This window comes from Alligator sinensis, unplaced genomic scaffold (genome assembly GCF_000455745.1).
Source record: "Alligator sinensis unplaced genomic scaffold, ASM45574v1 scaffold499_1, whole genome shotgun sequence".
NCBI lineage: Eukaryota > Metazoa > Chordata > Crocodylia > Alligatoridae > Alligator > Alligator sinensis.
The window spans coordinates 1,992,409-2,008,853 of record NW_005841864.1 but is presented as its reverse complement, the minus strand read 5'-3'; the positions used below and the strand labels follow the sequence as shown (position 1 = coordinate 2,008,853).

Here is a 16,445-nt window from a genome sequence, read left to right as displayed (position 1 = left end):
CCTAGCCTAAAGGTGAATTAAGTACAAAGGGCACATCTACACAAGATGCTACATCACTGTAGCGACAGTGACATAGTGTCAGTAGGCATGAACCATGACTGCTCGTTACTACTGCGCAGTAGGTTGGAAACGACCCACATGCTGCCAGGATTGTGCAGTAATTGCAGTTACTGTGCTGTCATTTAGTACTTGCTAAAACTAGTATTAACTGATAGCACAGTAACAACTGCGCAGTGAGGCGCACGTGTAGATATGCCCAAAGATTGTGAACTCTAGTCCTACCTCTTCAGTTGTCAGTATCTTCAGAACCCCTACATCATATAAGATTTATGCTAATAATAGCAGAAAGAAAGAACTTGGATCTTAAACTCAGTTGTAACCACGACATTTATATTTCCCGATTTTGTCAAAACAGGCAGATATGCAGAGCGAGGAGGGGTTGCATAGTAAAGGGGGTGGAACATATGGCTTTTTGTTGAAGATTGCAGAATTCAAGGCAATTGATGATTCACGGATGGATGCTCTGGGCTGGCAAGTCAGCCACAACAGCTGCTGCTCTAGAATCTGGCTAGTTTCCTGGTACATCATCTGCCTCATCTCTCCTTCACTAGTCTTTCTCAGCTTGTTGTGCTGGTATAGCATGATGAAATCATTCTTGAGATCAGGTTGAAAGTTATAAGCAGAACAGGGAAATAGGAGGAAGATAGTATGGCTGTAAAGAAAAAATAAGATTTCATAGCAACCAAGGGTCCTTGGGGATCTGAATGGTGATAACAAGATGAAGTGCAGGGATCTCTGCCAATCCTTAAAGTTCACCCATCAAGGGTGAAGTCTAGGAAAAAACAGTCTGTCTTTAATTAAGAGGAGGCTATGGGCAGAATAAGTGATCCCTAAATTTTGCAGTCCACCAAAAAAGCTTGATTTCTTACACATTGATTATTGTTTCTCAATTTCTGGTTTCAAGTCACGCAAATGCTGGTTTGCATTTGGTACACTGTATATTTGGTCATTCCATTCAAAGTGGAGCAACTTCAAAAAGAGGGAGCAAAAATATCTACCATCTCTAATAGTCTACAGCCCAGTGAGTAGGGAAAAGATGACATACAGCACTTCAAGGATAAAAAAATAATTGAACCCACGTCACCAACATCCTGAACAAAGGCTCTACCACTGCATTACAGTCCAGAGGAATGGGTGGTAGCACCAGCACCATGTTTCATGTGGAGCCTCATGTGTTAGAGATGTTCAGTTCATTCTTACCAACTAGACCCTGTCAGGTAAAAGAAGTGGCAAAACTCATTTGAGTGTAAGTGTGAAACAGGTGCTAAGCAGATTCTGGCCATAACTTTAGGCCATTAAGGAACTTCTAAGTTTTTGTTGAAAACTGAGCATCTAAAGTTCAGAGGTCCCTTCTCGGGTTTGATAGCAGCTGATCTGAGGGTTCTGAGGTACCTACAGGTGCAGTTAGGTGGAACATAAACACTGGAGACCTTCTGTAGATCTAGTCCTTTCTTCTCAAATTCTCCATTACTGCAAGATGTCAGTTTATGTAAGGTTCTGGATTCATTCCGACAAAGATCATTAATTTACTTTGGACTTACCTTGGGGTAGAATTTGCATTTGGCATGATTTCAACAAAGAAATTCCCAGGAGAAACACAAATCTCTCCAATAGAAGCACTTAAAGTTCATATCATAGAATCTTGGAGAAGCAGGGCTGGAAGGGACCTCCAGAAAGAAGTCATCCAGTCCAACCCCCACCTGAGGCCGGATCATCCTATCCAAACCACCCTATACAATCCATTATCTAAATTCTATATAAGACTACCATCAACTCTGACACAACTCAGACTTAACACCTTAACCTGTTACAAGTGAAGCAGGGGGACCATGGCAAATCAATGTCCTGCTTCTATGAAATATTGTCACTATATGGTTAAGAAATCCTGGGTAGAGGTCATGGTCCCCATCCCCTACCACTATGGAGGAAGACAAAAAACCCCACAGCCTGTACCAATTTGACCATGAGGGAAAATTCCTTCCTGACCCCGAATATGTTAATTGGTCTGACTCTGAGCAGAAGGGCAGGACCCTCTAGCCAGGAACCTCTGGCTTTGGTCCCAGCTGGAGTACTGGCACACTCCAGTCAAAGTCCCCAGGCTTGGCTGTAGCCAAAACCCAATGCCTCTGAGGGAGGCTTAAAAACACCCTGACACATGTAGCAGAAAGGGGGGTGGGGAAGGGAGGAGGCAATCAGCAAAGCCTAGAAGCATAGAAAATACCCATAGTAAAACCTGATGTATGTAGGCATAGGCCTAGATCATCCCCAACCAGTGGCTGTCCAACCTCTTTTGAACACCTCCAGTGATGGAGAGCCCACAGCTTCCCTAGGCAGTCTATTCCACTGCCTCACCATTCTAACAATGACAAAGTTTTTCTGGATATTCAGACCAATTACCATATGGGATGCACCCAAGGGTGCTAAGGGAGTTGGCTGATGAGATTGCAGAGCCACTAGCCATCATCTTTGAAAACTCATGGCTATCAGAAGAGGTCCCAGATGATTGGAGAAGGGCAAACATAGTGCCCATATTTAAAAACAAAAAGAGGATCCAGGGAAGGAACTACAGATCAGTTAACCTCACCTCAGTTCCTGGAAAAATGGAGCAAATCCATCTCAAAGCACTTGGAGGAGTAGAAGGTGATTAGGAGCAGTCATCATGGATTCACTCTCTCCCAACCTATCAGTTCTAATCCTCAAAGGGACTTACAAAACACCTTCCACAGATGAGCCTACGAACTTCACTCCATAAATCTACCAGATACAAAAAATCATGGACTCAGTATAGACATTGGATTTATGACACATTACAACCTGCCTGACATCTGATTGACCAGGTACCTGCCAGACCTGACCTTTTACACTTTTCTTTCTCCCCCTTCCTCCCTTCCCCTCCTTTTCTACCCTTTGTCTTCCTAATTTCCAGATATTTACTTTTTCACAGACAGCCTCTTTTCTACCTTGGAAAACTACTACAGTAGAGTCTCTCTTACTTACCTTTGGCTTCCCCCCACCCTCGTTTTTCTCTCCTCCCTTCCCTGCTCTACCTTTTGTTTTCCTAATTTCCACTGATTCACGTTCTCACTGACATCCTGTCACACTTTTAGCTTCTTTCATTTCTTGGAGTCTCAGAACAACAGCAGAGACTCCCTATGCCTGAAGAAGGGTGATTGCAACCAAAAGCTTGCAAAGAACTTTTTTCCAACTAGCCAGTTGGTCTATTAATTTGGATTCTATTAATCCCAGTGAAGAAAATAAATCAGCAAAGAACTTGGCTCTGAACTTAGCCCTCAGTCATTCAGATCTGTAGAATTTGGGAACCCTGTAAAATAAGCACTGGTGTTCCTAGATGTGTCCTGATGCAGCAGTTCACACAGTCATGTCTCATATCAGCAGAATTTCTGTAATTATATTACATTTCCAAGACACTTTAGGATTGAGAGTAAGGAAAAATGCTGTATGAGCAGGATTTTATCCAAAGTTGACAAAAATTATTTTGAAAGCACTACTGGGATATTTTCTTGCTTGTTCTAAACCATTTTGTCTTTACTAACACAAGCAAATTTTGACAACCTTAATATGTTAGAAAGGAGGTTCAGGCATACACCTGACTCTTTACTACTCCCACAGAAAACAATAGGACTCTTTTGCATGAATGAAGTAAGTGGGATTTACATTTGTTTTTCTCCTACAATTTATCTGAAGTACAGTTGGTTCACCTCACCTCCAAAGTTCTTTCCATTCATTCACAGTAGTTTCAAACTAGTATTGCTTAATAAGTAGTAAACTGCTCCAATGTGTACAATTGCTTTGTAGTAATGTTTCTATTTTGGAGTTAGAGGCAAAATAAATAATCTAGAAACCAGGTACATGTTCAAGATAGAAACATTGTTTGCGAGGTTAATCACAAACCTACAGCTATGTTACTACCATATTTAGCATATAGACATAGACCATTGTTGTTTATTAGTCAAGATAAATAGGGCCCATTATAAGTAAAACTAAATAATGACAAGTATTAAAAAAAACACATAATGTCACATTTATTTCAAAGACAGCTTCCATAAGAAAGTATCTTTGAATATTACTAATCTTAGAGTGAAACTTATTGCAGCCTCACTAGTAACATGAAAGATGCTTTCCATATATTTTGTCAAGTTTATTAAAATATAATAATGTCCTAGAATCTTAATATTTTTAACTAAACTCCTTTTCCTTGAGGAGCATGGTACACCTGACAATAGGATTTATTCACACCTAAAAGAAAAGGAAATGTAAGATGCATTGGGAAAAAACTAAGCTGCTTATTCACTATGAATCTTCAAAAGCAGCCAAGTCCCATTGATCTACATAAATAATCGTTTACAGCAGTATTTCTCAACCCATGGATTGTGATCCCCTGAGAGGTTATGAAAGGACCTCAGAAACCATGAATTATTGGAAATGTTCTTAAAACGTAAGACAAAAACATCAGTACCTGTATACCAGGGTGGGCAAAATACAGCCTGTGGGCCAGATCCCACCTGCCAACTTACTGGATCGAGCCTGCATGGGGTGCCTGCCAATTGATTTGATCCAGGCTGCGGCTGCCCCTGAAGTACTCTGCTTGGGGCTGAGCTCAGACTAGTGCAGCCTGTGCCGTGCTCCAGCCCGGGCCTGCCAGGTGAGTGAGTAGAAGGCAGCTGGGAGCTTCAGCTGGGCAGCTCCTGCTCCAGGAGGTGGGGCTCTGACCCCAGCTCCCGGCTGCCTTCCACCCAGTTGGCCACCCACACCAGGCAGGCAGAGCAGGTGCAAGACAGCCAGGAGCTGGAACCAGAGTCCTGCACACTGGGGCAGAAGCCATCTGGCTGAAGCTTCTTTCCAGCCAGGACAGGTACAACAGGAGCAGTGGGAGGAGCTACTGGAGGTGAGGGGAGTGGAGCAGCACCTGGACAGCTGTAGCTGCACCAGGAGCAGCCCTGACAGAAGCTGTGCATGGTGGCCAGGGCTAGGTCAGTAAGTGTGGGCTAGAGTGTGGCACCGGTTGCCCCAGGCAGGAACAGCCAGGGTTTGGCCCCATGCAGAGTGCCGCAGGGGCAGCTGTGAACCACACCGCCCAGACAAGGCCTGCTGCGTGTTCCCCCTGCCACTTCCTCCTTTCCTTCATCCCTGGCCTGCTCCCAGGACCTAGTGCCCTCCCCCCCCCCACACATACATATGCACACAGCCTCTTCACCCCTCCAACAGAGCCACCCCACAACCTCACCCCCATGATCCTGGCCTCCCCCCGGCCCCATTCTCAAACACCACTCCCTGCTGCCCATGGCCACACATAGGGAGTTTTAATGAATCATTGCAGGGGGGAGGGGGAGGGGGAGGAGAGGTGCTGATCCAGCCCTCCACAACTTGTCAAAACTCCCTATGTGGCACCTAGGCCCAAATAATTGCCCACTCCTGCTGTATACCATATCCTTCACAGGTCATGCATTCTATAGCAACCTCAAAGCACACCTACAGATTACATAGTCTTAGTTCTAATATGTTTTTATTTAATGGGATCTTTTGACTTCACATAAAGGAGTAGCATCACTACAAGGTCTAGAAATGGAAATAGGACATATACATATTAGGAAATAAGGATTTTAAATTGCAGCAAAGTAAGTTTAGACTAAATATCAGGAAAAACTTTGCTGTTAGAACAGTGAGGTGGTAAATAGACTGCCCATGGAAGTTGGGTGAAGTAAAAGCTGGAGATTTTGACTCGGGCATTTCAATACTTCAGTGGGGACTAAAAACCTTGGAGTTCCTGGTTAGAGGGTCCTGTTCCTCTGCTCGTGTTCATGCCTATCATGAGTTTCAGGATCGGGAAGGAGTTTTATCCCGCAGTCTGATCAGCACAGACTGTTGGGGGTGGGGTTTACCTTCTGCTGTAGTGGGTGACAGTGGATCTCTCAAGTATATTTGAACAAACTACTTCCTGTCCTTGCAGCAGCAGGACCCTTCTCCCCTACTTTACCTGTGCCGTTAGGATGTTGGCATTTTCAGGTATTATGCCTGGTAATTTTTCAAGAGGGTTGTCCATGCAGTTTTAAGAATAGGTTAGATAAACACTGAATAAACTGAGTTTAGATAGGGATTATCTTGCCTTATGAAAGAAGTTGAATTAGAGGACCTCCTGAAGTCCCTCCCAGCCCTTCATTCTTATGTTTCTATAACTAAATTTTTGAACAAACATTTAAACATGGGTTTTATAGTAAATTTTCCAAGTCACTGACTAGAGTTATTAAAGTGCCTAAGGCTGCAGATTATATAGTAGGAGTTTTGACATACCTGAGCATGTAACTCCCATTAATTTCACATCATGGTTATGTGCCTTTTAAATATCCTAGTAGGTACCTCTCTGCATCTAAACAACAATAAAAATATGACTTTAGGTGAGTGAAGAGCTAAGAGGGCTATGGCTCCTAAATTCCATTTGAGATAGGGATTTAATAAAATCATGCACTTTTGAAAATATTACACTTCATGTCTGTTTACAGATGGGTTATTTAAGTCTTCACATTAAATGAGAGTTGCAAAAATGGGAGTTTCCACTTTTTTCCATTTTTATTCTAAAATTTAAAACACCTGTCACAAAACATTGATAATCAAGTTCAGTGTTCATTAAACATATAAACCTAGACAGAAATTATGCATGAATTGTGTCTGATATAATGTTTAACAAAAAAAGAAAATAAAACTGAGTTTCAGTGTCTTACCTAAGTTCAATAAGTGTTGAAATTGAAATGTCTGTGTCTACAGAACAGTGTGTAAAATCATAGAATCAAAGGTTGGAAGAACCCCAATCGTCATCTGGTCCACAATCCTGCACAAGTATAGGAATAAAACATCTCTCCAATGGTTATCCAGGCTTCTCTTGAAAACATCTGATGAAGGAGATTCCACAGTTTTCCTGGGCGCTCTATTATATTACCACACTGTTGTAACAGTAAAGAAGTTTTTTTTTCCCCTGAACTTAAAGCTACATCTACTTTGCTGCAATTTAAACACATTGCTTCATGTTCTGCCCCCTGTGACAAGGGAGAACTGTTGTCCTCTCTTTTTTATGGCAGCCTTCTATACAGTTGAAAAATGCTACCCTGCCCCCCCTTTTCTTCCAGCTAAATATACCTAGTTTGCTCAACCTTTTTTTCTTCCCCTTTTATCATTTTTGTCACTTGTCTGTGGACTCTCCAATTTTTACACATCCTTCTTAAAGTGTGTTGCTTAGAACTCAACACATTTCTCTACATAAGGCCTGAACAATGCCAAGCTATTACTATTGTCTCCCATGTGTTATAATTAATACTCCTGTTGGTGTGGCCCAAAATTACACTGGCTTTTTTGGCAACTGGGTCTCACTGGGTGTGTCTACACATGTGCTGGACTGCACAGTTATTGTAACTACCATTACTGCACAGTCCCGGTGCCACATGGGTCATTTCTGATGCTACTGCACAGCTCGTTGCTGGGGTGCCATAGCGTCTGATCCTTCTCAGCAACATTATTTCTTGGTCTTGTATCTCACATTCTGTATTTATGCATTTGATTATTCTTCCCTAGATGCAACACCTTAAATTTTGTCTGCCTTTAATTTCAATCTGTCATCACTAGCTGAGCTCTCCAATCTATCAGGATCCTTTTCAATTTTATTTCTGTTCTCCAAAGTGTTTGCAAGCCATTACAGTTTCTTTCATTTGCACACTAGATCAGGAAGCACTCTATTCCAGCATCCAAGTAATTAAAAAGCATATTCAACTGCACAAGAACCAGAATAGACTCCTATGAAATCCCATTTGAAACCGCCTGCTACTCTGACACTGATCCATTCATAATTACTCTTTCTTTTGTGGTTATTGAGCCTATTACATATCCATCGCGTGTGTCTACACATGCATTAGATCTGGGAGCAGTTTACTCCTGAGTAAACTATTTGCAAGTAAACACCCCTGGGCAGGCGTCTACACTTATAGGGAAAGGGGAGCAGATTTACTGCTAATGGCAGCAAACACCAAACGGCTCTGGCTCCCGGGGGCCCTGCAATGGGCCCCTGCTGCCAGCAACGGGAGCTCTAGGCTCCCCTTGGGTGCTTGCCTAGGGGCTGTCAGGGAGCACCAGGCCAGGAGGTGCTCCTGGCTGGGGCTGGGACATTACTCCCTGCCCACGGGGTGCTGCCCTGCTACTGGGGCAGGGACAATATCCTCCTTCCCTGGCAGCAGGGAGCTCCCAGCCCTGGCTCTCTGATTGTGGCAGGGGACTTGAAAAGAGCTGCAGGGGAGGGGGAGATCTCAGGCCCCTGCCCCGATCTGCCAGTAGGACAACTAGCAGCGAGCCCCCAGCTGGGCAAGAATTCCCTCTGCAATCATAGGTAGGGGCTGCAGAATCTGTTGCACCTGCAGAGCTGGGTGGCAAGCAGGTTGGAGAGCCTGTTCCCTTCAGCTCCATGATCACAGAGCTGTGTGGGGAACCACTTAGAGAGCTTGTACTCTAGCCAGCTCCACGATTGCAGAGCTGGGTGGGGAACAGACTCCCCATCCCCTGCCAGCAGGAAACACCCAGATCCAGCTGTACAACAGGGGGGCCGGCGCTGGGAGATCAGGATCTCCCAGCCCCCTGCTCCCCAATTGTGATCTTGGAGTGGGGGGAGGGGGAAAGGGCATGGAGATCCCTGCTGCAGGGGTACATAGTCCCTGCCTGGGCTCTGGTGGTGGAGCCTGCCCCAGAAGCAGACAGATCCCAGGGGCAGGAAGCAATCTCCCACCCGCTGGTAGTTGGCTGACCAGGAGCAGAGTTGCTCCCAGTCAAGCATCTACATGAGCGCCAATGCGCAGTTAGTAATTGTAAGTAAATTTGCTACTTGCATTTGTAGGCAATACATTTACTTGCACTTAGAAAGGTTTACTGTGCAGTAAACGCGTATGTATAGACGCGCATGCTTACAGATTAGTAAGCTATGCCACTTCACAGTGAAGTGTCTCATGTAGATGCACCCACCTTATAGTAATTTTATCTAGCCCATTTTTCTCCCATTTACTTGTGAGAACATTGTGTGGGACTATCAAGAGCTTTAGTAAAGTCCTAGCTGATGTCAACTACCATGTCCATATTTTAAACTATGGAAGGATTTCCAGATGATAAATATATTGTAGGACACATTTATAGGGGTGTAATAGAGTAGATTTTCATAAGGATAAAACTATGCAAAGAATATTGCTTATATTCATGTTTAGATATGTTGACCAAAATCTGTCATAAGGTGTGTGATCCTGAAAATAACCACAGCAAAATCACTGAGAGCATAGTTTTGTCCCACAGGAGCTTTATCAGTGGTGGTGACAGAGGAAGAAATAACGCAGCTTGACACACAGATTCCAGGCTGCATTTGGAGGGCTGGCAGTTGAAGCAAAACAGGTCTTTATGTGAATACTGAGTGTGCCTGCTACAAAATTCCTGAGAGAGACTAAACTGCTCCCATGGAGGTGGGCATCTGTACTTGTAAGGACTGTAGTTGCCTGTCAATGTGTGCAGAATTGAGGCCTAGCTCCACAATTGTACAGTCACACTTTAAAAAAAGACTCATTACATGAAACTTGAGATCAGCTTTGTAGATAGGGTAAGAGCAGTCAAATTTCAAACACAACTCTGAAGCAATAAGTTTTGTAATACCTTCTAATGAACTACATTAGAAGCTGGTGCTCTCATTAATCTTTATTGTCACAAAGTATTTTAGTAAAATCCTTTTGTGCTATTTCTGCAATTGATACATCAAAGTTGCAAATATTCCTTAGTAATTTTGGGTGATTTGCTTTTCAAATAATAGTGCAAAACTAATTGCTCAGAGGTAGTGATCACATACTCTTGAGTTTATCATCTGTCCCTTTCAAACAGGGCATATGAAAGAATACTGACATGTCATTTTTAAAAAAGGGAATTTTTCCCATTTTGTTAGTTTTTTAAAAGCACTTTTGCACTTACAAGCAAGGTTATCGCTACCATTTTTCTGCTTGCTAATAATTCGCTGCACATTTCAATAGAAAGTGATATTGTCACTGGAAAAGAGCACACACTGGTATCTTCTAGAAAAAGCATCCCAAAGTAATAATAATAAAAAAAAATCTCTGTGTAACTACCTCCAAAACACAGAGGCAGGTTTGGATCTGAATTCAGTCTTCTCCATATCAACACTGTGCATATTAAAGGAATTTGCTCAGTCACCTGGAATGAGATGGAAGCCTTTCATTCTTATAACACACTTTTGCAGTATGCTAGACACAAGTACTAAGCAAGAGCCATTTTTCATTTCATTTATTACATCCAGAAAACTGGAGATACAGTGGGGTAGTGTGGAGAGAGAGAAGAAGCTTCTGCCCTTCTTGCTAAAATAAATAGAATGTAAACCCTTGCACAATTAGCAAACTCACCATCTTGATGAAAAGGAAAATTATAAAAACAATTATATTGTTTTTGTTCCACAGGTAGAGTTCCCATTCAAGTTAAAGTATGATGCCTCTAAAATGTACCTTAATATAAGCTAAAAGCGTTTCTTAGATTACCATTGTGTTAATACTGAACCAATTCCCCAAAAAGGTTACAAGGATAATTCTTTGAGTGTTGTGCACAGATGTATATCCACCATCCTGCTACTGAAAAGAACATTAAAAAGTCAGTGTTAATGAAAGGCTGAAAGAAAATAATTAGCGCGCGCTTTTTTCTGCAGTGACTAAAGGAAATTTTTTACCAGGATTCTATCATCATTGATAGTTGGGGTTCAGACAGGAGCAAAATGTGAAGGCATTTTACTGAAGGTATATGCACAATCCAGTTGCTATTAAATCAGCAACAAACTACGCAGAACATCCACATTAAAATAGTCATAATACAATTTGGTTTCTGAATTCATGTTCCACTGACAGAAGGCAATATCTTCATTTCTCTCAGTATATTTTTAGTTTACAAACTAACTCTTACTCCACTCCACCCCAAACCCACAAAGAAAACTACATCCTTTTTCAGGTCATATTCAGAAAGCTGTCTTAGTATCTTAATTCAAGAAAACAAGTAAGCCATTTGCAGTGCCCACAAAGCATTTTGCTGAGTATCAGCTCTATCCCACCCCTGGATGATATGCCAACAAGGAAGTAAATTAAAATAACCATGTTAATTTCAAGCTTCGTTAGAGATAGTGGCTGTGCGCAAAATATTCTTTCCCCATCATTTTTTTTCTGTCTGACAAATGTCCTCTTTACAGTTTGGAAATAAACATCTGAAAATCTAAAAAATGTTGAGCTCTGATAAATTACACAACACACTGACCAAATTATGCTCCATCAGACCTGCATAAATGCATGGCCCTGTTACACAAATAACAACTTGATACAGAAGGAAGAAACTGAGCAGCAGTTGCCAAATGCTCTCTAAAACTAAAATTCCATCTCAAACTAAATTCTTAATAAAAAGTTACAATATTGTTCTATTGAGTTATACAAATACAGTTAGTTACTATGTTCAAGGCAGAACCCGAGTTGTACTTTAGTCAGTGAAGTTCAATAGGTACATTTACACATGCTGTGAATGCACAGTAAAGTTATTGCACATTAAAAAGGAGCAGTAAATTGTCCCCAGGGAAAGGGTCTACACGTGTGCTGGCTTGAGAGCAAATTTGATCCCAGCTGGAGCAAGTGAGACCTGGGATGTTCCTGCCCCCCTGTCCTGCTCTGTTGTAGCAGCCAGGGGGAGCTGCAGGCTCCCCTGGGTGCCCGCCTGGGGCTGGCAAGGGGCAGGGGCTGGTAGACTGCTGAATACCAGCTATGTGGGGATCAAAACCAATCCCCATGTGGCCAAGAGAGGCATCCCCATGGGGATCAAGAGGAGAGTTCCCGCCTTGTGGGGAGACGGCCATGCTGGGATTGGGAAGGTGCTGATCCCCATGTGGCCAGAAGCATTCCCACCTGGCAGGGATGATGCCTGGCAGTCATGTGGGGACTGGGAGGGTCCTGATCCCCCCACATGGTGGGGAGAGGAATCCCCATCTGGGGAGGAGTAACAACCACGTGGGGATTTGGAGGGGCCATGTGGCTGCCAGGCAGCATCCCCGCCAGACAGGGACACATCTCCTGACCACATGGGGATTGGGACGCTCTCAGTTCCCACATGGTTGCCCCACCAGGCAGGGATGCTTCTCCCCACCACGTGAAGATTGGATCCTGACCTAATCCCCACCTGGCTGCTGGGACAGCTCTCCCACCCATGTGGGAATCCAGATGGTTCTGATCCCCACATGGAGGGGAAACAGCTGCCCCTGCAGCCAGCACAGCTCCTAGCACACGGGGCTTAGCTAGGCAGCAGTGGGCCCCCTACTGCCTGGGCTGACCAGGAGCAAATTGCTCCCAGCCAGCATCTACACATGCCCTACTGCACCATAACTAATGCACAGTTAATCTATTACCTGTATTTTCAAATAGTAGATAACTGCACATCAGCCTATTTTACTGCACAGTAGCCTAGCGCACGGTTACATAGTGATGCTTAACTGCGCAGTAGATTAGTCTATTGTGCAGTTAAGCATCTCATGTAGACACACGCTCACAAACAGCTCCTTAATGTTCCCCATACCTTTGCAAATATAATACCTTACACATGGTAAGTTCTGACTATGCCCCTGATCCTCCTGGTGGATCTGTGAAGTAGATTCACAGGTCTGTGTAGAAACTGCACTGACTTCAGGGACAGTGTCTTTTACCCACACCAATTACCTCGCAATGATCAATGCTATTATTGTTGTTAGATCTTAATTTATAAAATAGTACCAAAAAGGAATGTTTTCATACTATGTATTTGTTTAATTAAGAAAATAAGACCTTTTATAAACACACAGTTGGCTTAACTCTGTTCCGCAGCCCTCAGTAGTGTTTCTGCCATTAACAGCAAAAACAAAAAACGGTACCCTTTAATTCCATACATATTAATATATGTAGTACATACAGTAACTATTCACACTCAAGCACTTAGTAAGAGTTATGTCATCAGATCTACTTAATGTTCCAACACATTACTAGAATAATGCTGCTAAAGGGAAGAGGCTTTATTATTGTAATAGATTTTGGCTGCAGTTATTAAAAATATATTTACCTGAAAGGAAGGAACTCCAAGTGTATCATTTTACAAACAAATAATTTAAAATACAGCAATAAGCAACAGGAACTATTGCTTTTTTGTTTATACATTGTTGGCATAACATTGCCATACAGTTACAGAATTATAAAATATTTGTATAGTACCTTACAAACCCAGAAACTGGTTACAACTTCTACCACATACATATGGTATTGTTACTAACAAACATGCACGGCATTCTGTAATTTAACACTGCAAAGAAAGAGAGAATACAGAGCGGGCCCATACATTAAAAAGGATGTCTTGCCATTTCATGTGAAGTAAAAATATATATATATATATATATATATTCTTTACAATTACTGCACTTTTCCCTGAATACATTTTAATAATCAAGTACACAATAGTTCCAAATTTTACCAGCGCATAAGTATATCTAACCATCTGTTACTGAACTCAAACATCAGAAAGGGCTAATGACAAAGAAGTCAGTTAAGTCACAGAAAAAGAATAACCAATGAGTTGCAAACATGCCCTGAGCAGGTTCTAAAATAATAAGTGCTAAAACCCTATTTACTACAAAGACAATAAATTCCACATCATTAACTATAGTAGTAAACACATTCAGTATTTCATAATAAACTTTAGTCAATGGATACACTTCCAAATGCATAAGCATGTTAGAGTAAAAAGCGCCAAGTTTCCTAGGAAATAAGAGACTTCATTCAGAACTATTTGCCAAGTCTCACATTCAGCCATTTACAGCAAATGCCTTTATGCTTTTAAAAACAAATATAAAAGAGATAATAAATGTATAACCACAGGAAGTCTCTTTAATTGACTTCCACACCATTTTGAATTACATTTTTCAGAGTGCATCAGGTTAGAACTTATTTTGATAAGGCGTGTTATTAAAGTAGCTCATTAAAAATGTAGCTTTCCCATGTTCGTTATACCAAGGATTTAGGCTGTGCAAGGAACATGCAATTAAAGGAAAATTGGTTTATAGGGTAATGTGATGTCCAGCGGGACTGGTCACAGACACATACATAGTTCTTATTCATGCTGAAGCATTGTATTTAAATAGCTATAGTAGTCAGCACACTCTCATTTGCTATATACTGAAAACAAAATAATGGTGTATTATTCCATACAGCAATGGGCAAGTCATGCACTGGCTTGCATGGTGCAAAAGGCAGAGACAAGGGATTTTGAATATCACATGAGGCTCAGAAGGAGAGGGAGTATAATTTCTGTACTGCACATGCTCCTGACTCACCTGCTATCCACCTCAAATTGTGCTATTACATAGAAACAGGGATGCGATATGAATGGAAAGAGGAGTGCCTATAAGAGAGCTTCCTTGGATCATTCTTGGCCCTCAAACCCCAGCATTCAGTTTCTTTATTGGGAAAAATGGTTAGTTCTGTCCAACTGCAATAGTAACTGGATTATGTGTATATGAAATATGAACTCTGTTGGACCATAAATATGAAATATTTAGAGAGGATTTTCTTTTACTCAGATACAATATTCTTGCCATATGAATAATACTATAGTTTATTATTTTCACATTAAAAATTCTTTAAATAATATTTTTTGTAATGAACATAACCAAATAAATTGTTTTAGGTATAGCGCACTGGGAAAAAAACCCTTTTTTAATTAAATTTTGGGGAAAAGTAAAATTATGTAGAAAAAGTATGAAAAAATTAGATCTGTGCCCACATGCAAAAAACAAAGCTGCAAATAGATGGTTGCTCCTTTATAGGCAAACTGACAATGCGTCTGCTCACATTGATAATATGAAGATGATTTTTAAAAACAACAAAAACAACCAAAAAAACTCCCTGATCATTCTACTGCCAGCACAACCTTTGTTCTCAACAGAAAAAAAGGTGCACAAACAATTTAATTAAGCAGATGTAAATATGCTTTATTTAAAAAGAAACAAGGCTTCCCTTGACTTACCTTATTAGATTGTCCTTCTAAACTATACAGGGTTTTTTAAGTCAGCTACACACTTTCCATTTATGATACAGGTATATGCTAATTATTGGAATTGTCCTAGCATAATTCAAACAGGATTATAGCTAGGTAACATGATATATACATTAACATTACACAACTGCCTTGTACATAGGATCCTTGGAATCTTAAGTGTCTGAGCAGCCGAGCAAGCCAAATTCTCAGTGGCTCAAACTGGGAGCTGCAACTTCTCAGCAACATTCAGGATCAGTTCTTTAATTATTAGAAAGCTAGATGTTGAATGTTCAGTTCTGCTCCTAGATATACAAACATGCATAGCTTCACTTGTCATTAAATGGGTTATGCTGTGTACCTTATGCGTAGTAGTTTTTATATACTCAGTGTCAATGTGTTTTCATGTATTGAGGCAACAGTAGACCTAGAGTAGTAAAAAGAGCCATAATTCCAATCAGAGGCACAAAGATATGTACTATATTTTCTCATATACCACATGCCCCCAGATAAAACATGCACCTTTTTTTCAGAAGGCAAAATGTAGGAAAAAAGGATTTTTCCAATCATGGCTGACTCTGTGACCTACAGGAAGCCCTCTTTGAAGCAGTGTCCAGGAAATTCAGCATCCCAGGAAACAGGCTGTATGGCAAGGCTAAATAATAAAGTGTTGGTTCCACAAGCTCTATCGAGATACTACAGACCGCAGGCAGTCGCTCATTAACCCTAAGTCAGCTCAATTGCTTCTTCAGGCACAGGTTACAGTACTCAGCCAATAGCTATGGCTAAGAGGATTCTGCCCATTCTGCTTGCTGGGGCCAGAGACAAGTGGCAAACATCTTGGGAGCTATTAGAGTGTAGTGTCTGCTTGCTTCTATTCCAGTGAAGAGAAATCTGTTTCCCTGCTTAAGACTGACACCCCAATTTTAGAAGGCTGATTTGGGGACAAATGGGTATGAAAATAAATGTGGTATGCCTGTGTAACTTGTAAAGCCAACGATTACATTTGCACAGATTAGACAGACACTTGGCTGGGATGGTTTTAGTCAAGGGTGCTCCTGCCTTCAGCAGGGGGCTGGACTAGATGACCTATATGAGGTCTATTTGAGCTCTACTTTGGTATCATCCTACGTGCAATCCATGGATATTATCTTGAGTTGCATATTGATATGTCCCTTCTTATGATATTAATATAAACTGCTACAGAATAAAACAAATTTTCACTCTATTTGTGCATGCAATTCCTGGTCATATTATCAGGAGTTATACATATG

At 41.5% G+C, this 16,445-nt stretch overlaps 1 protein-coding gene across 1 annotated transcript in view; it reads right to left on the bottom strand.

The window, feature by feature from the left end:
* Positions 1 to 374: 374 nt before the first annotated feature.
* Positions 375 to 16,445, bottom strand: part of OGFRL1 (opioid growth factor receptor like 1) — a 55,703-nt gene continuing 39,632 nt past the window's right edge. The window contains exon 10 of the mRNA XM_006016634.3: positions 375 to 712. Coding sequence (XP_006016696.2) covers positions 618 to 712 — 95 coding nt within the window. The 3' untranslated portion in view covers positions 375 to 617. The remainder of the gene's footprint in view (positions 713 to 16,445) is intronic.